Below are 6,854 nucleotides of genomic sequence, written 5' to 3' on the forward strand. Positions count from 1 at the left end.
ATGGACAGGTGGCCCATCAAACTAATCCACATTTATGATGTAAAAATTGGGTTTTGGCATAGACACTTCAAATGAAGCAAAATGGCTCGCATAACCTTTTACAGCCCATTGCTGACATGCTATAAACAAGTGCTCATCTTTTACTAATAAATCTTTAACTTCGTATAGTTTTACAATTCTTAAATTTTGTTTACAGATTGTTAGAAAATAGCCAATTTTGTATTCAATACCTTTATACGAAACTGAAATTGATGCATAAAAGCTTGACGTCAATAATTCATTGTTCAGTTCAAGTTTGGAGAAGTATGGTAAACTAATAAGCTTCATCTTGATTGCATTTTTTATAGTTAATTGTTCTTGAAAGTGAGAGCCCTTTTTTATATTACTTATAAAGATAAGATTCGCTTTTATGCAAAGTGTCAAACAAATATTTCGCCTACTAGTTGTGGCTCTACAATACTTCTTAAATATTTGATGAACGGCCTCAAATCTAAAACTCCATGTATGCCTCGGTGGACCAATTTTTTCTATTGTTTCAATATAATGGAGCAATAAATGATGTTTTGGTTTCAAAGCTGGCTCAAATATTTGAATATAGAGAGAATGATGATACGTAATTTGGTCTTCTAATACTTTCAACATTTCTTTATCGAAACTGGGTAACAATATCAGATCTGCTAATTCGACTAATGAGAGAACAAAATTCCAAACTTCATCTTTTGGAATCAGCTCACCAAATATTAGAGGAAAATAACGAACAAACAACATTATTTCCCTGGCAGTCATTTTGAAGTTTGTAGATTTTATTTGTTCTTTTGTAATTTTCTTGAACGTGTTTCGTCTTTCCGTGTCCCCGAAGTTGAACATTTGAATTTTGTAGTTAATATTTTGTAATGAGATACGAAGTTTTTGGATCATATAATCTAAAACTAGTGAAATTTCGTAGTGGCAAATGCCATGGGAAAATAAGTCATGCATTGCGTCTACTATTGCGAAGTTAGCAACATGATAATTTTTAAGGTTATTGAATTTGGATTCTTCTTTGATTCCTGAGTCTCTAAAGTTTTTATATAAATCTTCTTCGTAGTTTTCTTTTGTACGTTTGAGTTTGGAATCTACTGTTATAGATGTTTGAGAATTGTACTTGTTCATTTTGCAAAATCTACAAAAATATAGAGCACTGAAAGATGTTGCAAACCCCATCAGAGTATTGATTCCTAAATTATCGCCCAGTATTCCTAATCAAACAAATTTAACGTGTGTTTCATTGCCTTCAATTATCAGGTTTAATTCATTGCTTTCAAGATCTTCCATTATGGTAATTAAGTCTTGCATCGCATTTGACGGTCCATGCTCTGACATGTCACTTGCTTTTATAAATCCAGCAACGAATATATTATCTAGTCTAGGCAATAGATGGGATGGTATGGTAGGAAAACTGTAGTATATGGCGCAAACTTTATGCGTTCCTGAATGTGCACCAATTGCATCATTCATCTCGGCTTCATCCGAATAAAGGAAATACGGTATTATTACTTAATCTCTCATATTTTCTTTAACCGATTTCCATAGCGCTCCATTGACAACATCAAGAGATTTTTTTTGTTCTAACTGATTCATGTTTTCAAGCGTTTTGTGTAATATGCTAGGACTTTCGAAAAACAACTTTATCTGATGCTTAATAGGCATTAAACAACCTTTCGATACTATTTGTCCATTCCCATTTTCAAAATTAATTATCTTCAGAGAATCTTCAAAGCCTAAGTTTTGACTAGCCAAATTGAACTTATACTCAGTTGAGATAAACTTGAACGGTTCACGCAAATCATTGAGCAAATCTTTGATGGTATCATTCTCGGAAATAGTAGTTAAGCTGGTAAATATCTTGTTTATAGGTTTAATAATTGCTTCGGTAACATCTTTCTGAATGTGAAGAACATCTTTTCTGGTTAGATTAGGTTTGCTATATAAATTTAATGTAAAATTATAAACACTTTCTCTCAACATAGCTCTTAATTCTAAAACATTAACTTCTGTTAGAATCGTTTTCTCTACGTTCTCTCCACATTCCATAGTTTCAGATTCCTTCTCGACCAGTGTATCTTTAGCGAGATCTATCTCCTCCGTTGAGTGCCAGTTTACCTCCGAGTGCGCGTTTCGTTGGCTTTGTTGATTCGACATTTGAGAAGAATTGTTGAAAAGATGCAGATGTTGTCCAGTGATATGACGTTTGAAACGGTGAATGTCTTGCAGAAAAGTTGATGGTATACATGCTGTGCATTCATATTTGAAAACTGAAGGTGTTCCATGCTGTACTTTTAAGTGATCTATATAATTTGTGAAAGAGCTGTACATCTCTTGACACAAAAAACAATTCATGATTTGTGTTGTTTCAGGAATGCAAGAAGTTGAAGTAATTGTCCGTTTTTAGATTTACGACTATAGTTGATGTCGTAGAAATACCTGGTGAAAATGACGGAAGCTTGTACTCAAGATTTTGAGTAACGACGTAGAATGCTTCTAATTTCTCAGGATGACCAACCACGAAAATTCTTGGAGAGAACTCCAGATTGTTTTCATTTGCAATTTGTTTCCGCAACGTATCTCTCTCTGTTACGTACTCCTCTACGGTATTGCACACGTTACAAGTGTCAATTTGAGCTTGAAGAACGGTGGGAAGCTTTCGTAAAGATGTTCTTGGCGGCTTTGCAACAGCATGGAATAAGCAGCAGTAAATAAAGTTTCGAGTATCTGAAAAATAGCATGAGTAAAAGCTTATTTCTTTTAGAAACACTTTCAATCTCTAGTCTAATTTATCTCCGGGATAAAAAATTTTTTATTCAAGAAACAAGATTGGAAATATAGATGATACTTTTTTGGTTTTATTTGCATTAAAACTCAAGACAACCTGAATATTTTCTATGTTATTTTCGATAAAATCGAAAACACAATTAACTATTTTTGCTTACAAGCGAAGAGTTTCATTATCAAACCCACCAATAATCACGTTATTGAAATGAACGGTGTAGTCTTGAATTAGTCTGATCAAGTTTAATACTTAAGGCTTATTTATGATAAGAATATTACTTACAAGGAACACATTGACAATATCCAATCAAAGGGCAATAAGTTTATATCCTTTTATAAATATAAATTCTAGATTTTGTTTCGAAAATAAGTTGGCAACTTACTAACAATTATTTAGGCCAGTCACGTTTTATGAAGTTCCCAACTGGAGAAGTTTTTGTGCAACCAGAAAAAAGATGCTTTGAAGAAATTAGAATAAACTTTTGAAAATTATTTTAAAGCGTCCTCCCTAGTTAAGCACGAACTATGTAGGCTTACTGATTTGAAAACATTAGAAAATATGTCAAACCAAATTATCAATAATTACAAAAATCGCTGCAATCCGCAATTACAACGATTAGCTTACTTTATAGTCAATACGATAGTTCTATGTTTGAGTGTAGTTTTATTTTATTTCATTTTTTCCCTGGCAAAAAGTAGGTTTGCATTTTTTCACAATAACATTAACTTAACTGCAAAAGCAAATAAAATCCAATATAATAAAATTTATAAATATATGTATTGCGAATTTGTAATCTTCCCCGTGGATCCACTATTTTGAATTATTATTATCTGTTTCTTTGAAAACAAAACGCGCCGAATTTGTCGCAGAAATCGTCGCCATACAGTTTGTATAGCGACGAATTCGGCGCGTTTTGTTTCCAAAGAAACAGGCAATATTATTACTGAAAAGAACTTTTACCTTCAGCTATCGAATCCTCGTTTAAATGTTCAAGCAATCGAAGAGAATGCTGATCTTTGAGTTTGCATGAACTAATATAATCGTGAAACACTTTCAAGAAAGAGCTCCAGTTACCGTAAAGTTTATCGGAGTGGCTGGTATCCCCATAAATGTAGTCGAAATCTTCGTCGATCTGAAAAATAACACGAAACATATGGTAATCTTTAGTATAAAAGTGCAGCGTAGCTTCTATTACTTAAACACTAAAAACCACTATCACTCAGACAGAAAAAAAGAAGGAATTTCTAGGAATATTATTTAATAATAACTTACCAGTAAGTATCCGTTCGGGTCTCTAATTCGTGGCCACTTATTGAGGACATTCGATTTATTAGCATCCGTTTCTTGTTCTATGGCTTTACAACGAAGCAGTACAGTTTTTTGCCAAGAATGTTGAACTTTTTCGAAAGGATCCAGATTATTCCGCAGCCAGTTTTTGATAGACGTTTGTAGCTCGATATCTAAAAATGATTGAATGAATAATAGACACTATCGATCAACAGATCAACGCGGTTTAAAAAAAGAAGAACAATAGACGGCTATGCATTACACTTTGTTGCAAAAATTACTTTGACGTAGGTAGCTCTATCTGACCAGATCCGAATTAAAAAAATATTGTCGCTCGTGTTGGAAACTGTCGATTACCGCGACAATCAATTTTTATCTCGTATCGTACATATAACTTCGCTAGTCCGCTACCCGAGCTAAGTATGAGAACAGAATTATAGCAATTCGAAAACTTACTTTGATGAAAACATCAAATTGATATCACGATTTGATAATAGTCTATACATTGATAATTGTTTGCAGTCAATTCGCAATACAGGCTATGCAAGCGTGTATTAGTTTGCCAGTTGAAGTTCAATTTTTTGGAATTTGTTTTGAAAAACGATATTTTGTTCAACAAACTACGCTGTATCGAGATAACTGGATAAATTGATACAAACATGTACCGTAAATACATGACTCGGAGTATGGTCGCACGAGGTTAAGTCGATTATTTATTTACTACGCTGTGGTGAAGAGAAAATATTAGGGGTCTTTACATAGAGCTTGTATAAAAATATTTCACCGTAAACTGTGTATCTTCTATTACACGTTAATGGAGGTGCATATTTTTTGGGCTGGTTATTCGAGTACAAGCTCTATATGAATACCCATATTTATAACTTTGTTGAAAATTAACAATCAACTTCACTCCGGATGTCCATTCCTCTCCCTCGGTTTACGGTAACACACTTCTTGAAACCATTGTTGAGATTCCTAGTGTTTCATGAGAAAATAGATAGAAGACAATAATGGTTTCAAAAAGTATGGGATTGCCCCTATCTCTTGTTAACTCGAAACGACCTAGTTTATATTATTTGACATTGCTCTTACCATCCGATGAAAGGTCTGTTATTTTGGAACAACATTTCTTCCAGGGATCAACTGTTGTCCGATGTTTAGCGCGAACAGTTTTCTTACGGTTGTGGAATCGGTCATACAAAAGACCAGAAGGGTGCAGTTTTCCAGCTGCTGAATCACGAGGGTTGTAGTAAGTCTCCTGAAAAAATAAAATAATTGATTAGTCCTAATTATACCGTCAATTGATTCAAATCAATAGAATTTTGAAAAGTGAATTGATTCAGCGATTCATTTACTCTCGGAGACCATCACCAACTTTCAGCGTACGATAACATCTTATCTTTGTTGGTGATGGTTTTTGTGAATGTGAAAAATTACGGCTATTTCCGGTGGAAATCGGGCTACTATCAATTGTGCGAAACGTTCCATATCTGGTAGATGGATGTACTCATCGTGAGCAATGTAGAAGTCAACTATAGTGTGAGCCAAAGAGCGCTTGTGCTCATCCTTCAACTTGTGCTTTTTTCCATAATATTGTGAAACAATTTTTCCTTTCTCATTCCGCTGTAAAATGTCAAGCAACAGGCAGTTGGTAACGGCTGTTGATAACAATTTGTGCTTGAATGGCCCTGGATGAGAAGTGTAGTCCTTTTCGTTTCGAGATCCTGATGGACCTGGTTCGTTTAGCTGGCTGCTGCCAGGCGATTCTTGTGGTCGAAATAGAACAGAATCTTTCCATTCTTCCAGCCTTGCACGAAGTGCATGTTTGTGGCCGGTCCACTTGAGAACTGAAAATATATCGTCCAGTGCCTTTTGATCCATTATTTTTAGGTACGGCAAAGTTATTCCGTGATCTAGAATTGCAAGGGATAACATTGATAAAAAGTCAATTCATAGACTCTCACAACTTACCAGTCAGGATATCACACACAACTGAATCCAGGTCCCAATCTTCCACCAGAAGTTTGTTTAGCTCCTGTATGTTATATTCTTCTAAAAATAAACAAAAAAATATAGCAATATAATTTTACGAAACTCACTTTATTTGGATGAACTCTTACCATCAGAAAGTTGTTCCTCTTCCGGAATTGTCAGTAATATAATATTTTCTTCTGTCATTATTATTCTGCCAAACCACTAATTTAAAAAAGCAAACACAAAATTAGAAAATGCTAGAGTCTGTAGACAACTTCCGCTCTGAGCCAACTGCGTTCAAATATTAAAATGGCAGACACGCAAAATCGCGCAACAACAACACTGTCGAAAATAACATGGTAATATTCGTACCAAAACCATTCATTTTCAAAGTAAGTGCAACATCAGTCGGCATCACCGTGCGCCATGGTAGCCCGGAAAATCATGCATGGTATTCTCAAGCATGGATGTTTTCATTGGTACTATGCAAGATTTTAGGAATTGCACAGTAATTTTTACTGAACCATAGTTACGCTGACAGTAAAATCTATTGAAATTACTATGTGCTGGCATAGTAAATTTAAACGTATATGAATGGTTCGTGTTACTGCATATTTTTGCTCAGTGTACTCGATACCCAATGAAGTCTATATAGGTACGGAGAATGGTTTGAATCTTAGGTTTAAAATGCTTTTGTTTGTTAACAGTGATCAAAAGGATGGCAGCCCTATCTAAACTCTAATCGTTTGACAGTAGCCAACATATCGGGGCTTTATTTAAAAAT

The 6,854-nt window shown here is 34.5% G+C and overlaps 1 protein-coding gene across 1 annotated transcript; it reads right to left on the reverse strand.

The window, feature by feature from the left end:
* Positions 1-2,380: 2,380 nt before the first annotated feature.
* LOC129732240 (uncharacterized) lies at positions 2,381-6,650 on the reverse strand. The gene is made up of 7 exons (XM_055692914.1): positions 6,217-6,650; positions 6,068-6,148; positions 5,534-6,009; positions 5,189-5,354; positions 4,082-4,269; positions 3,770-3,941; positions 2,381-2,751 (listed from the first exon to the last, which is right to left on the reverse strand). Exons 1-7 carry the CDS (start codon positions 6,272-6,274, stop codon positions 2,393-2,395), a joined length of 1,500 nt encoding a protein of 499 aa, XP_055548889.1. The 5' UTR covers positions 6,275-6,650; the 3' UTR covers positions 2,381-2,392.
* Between the last annotated feature and the right edge of the window lie 204 nt (positions 6,651-6,854).

This window comes from Wyeomyia smithii, chromosome 3, assembly GCF_029784165.1.
Source record: "Wyeomyia smithii strain HCP4-BCI-WySm-NY-G18 chromosome 3, ASM2978416v1, whole genome shotgun sequence".
Lineage (NCBI taxonomy): Eukaryota > Metazoa > Arthropoda > Insecta > Diptera > Culicidae > Wyeomyia > Wyeomyia smithii.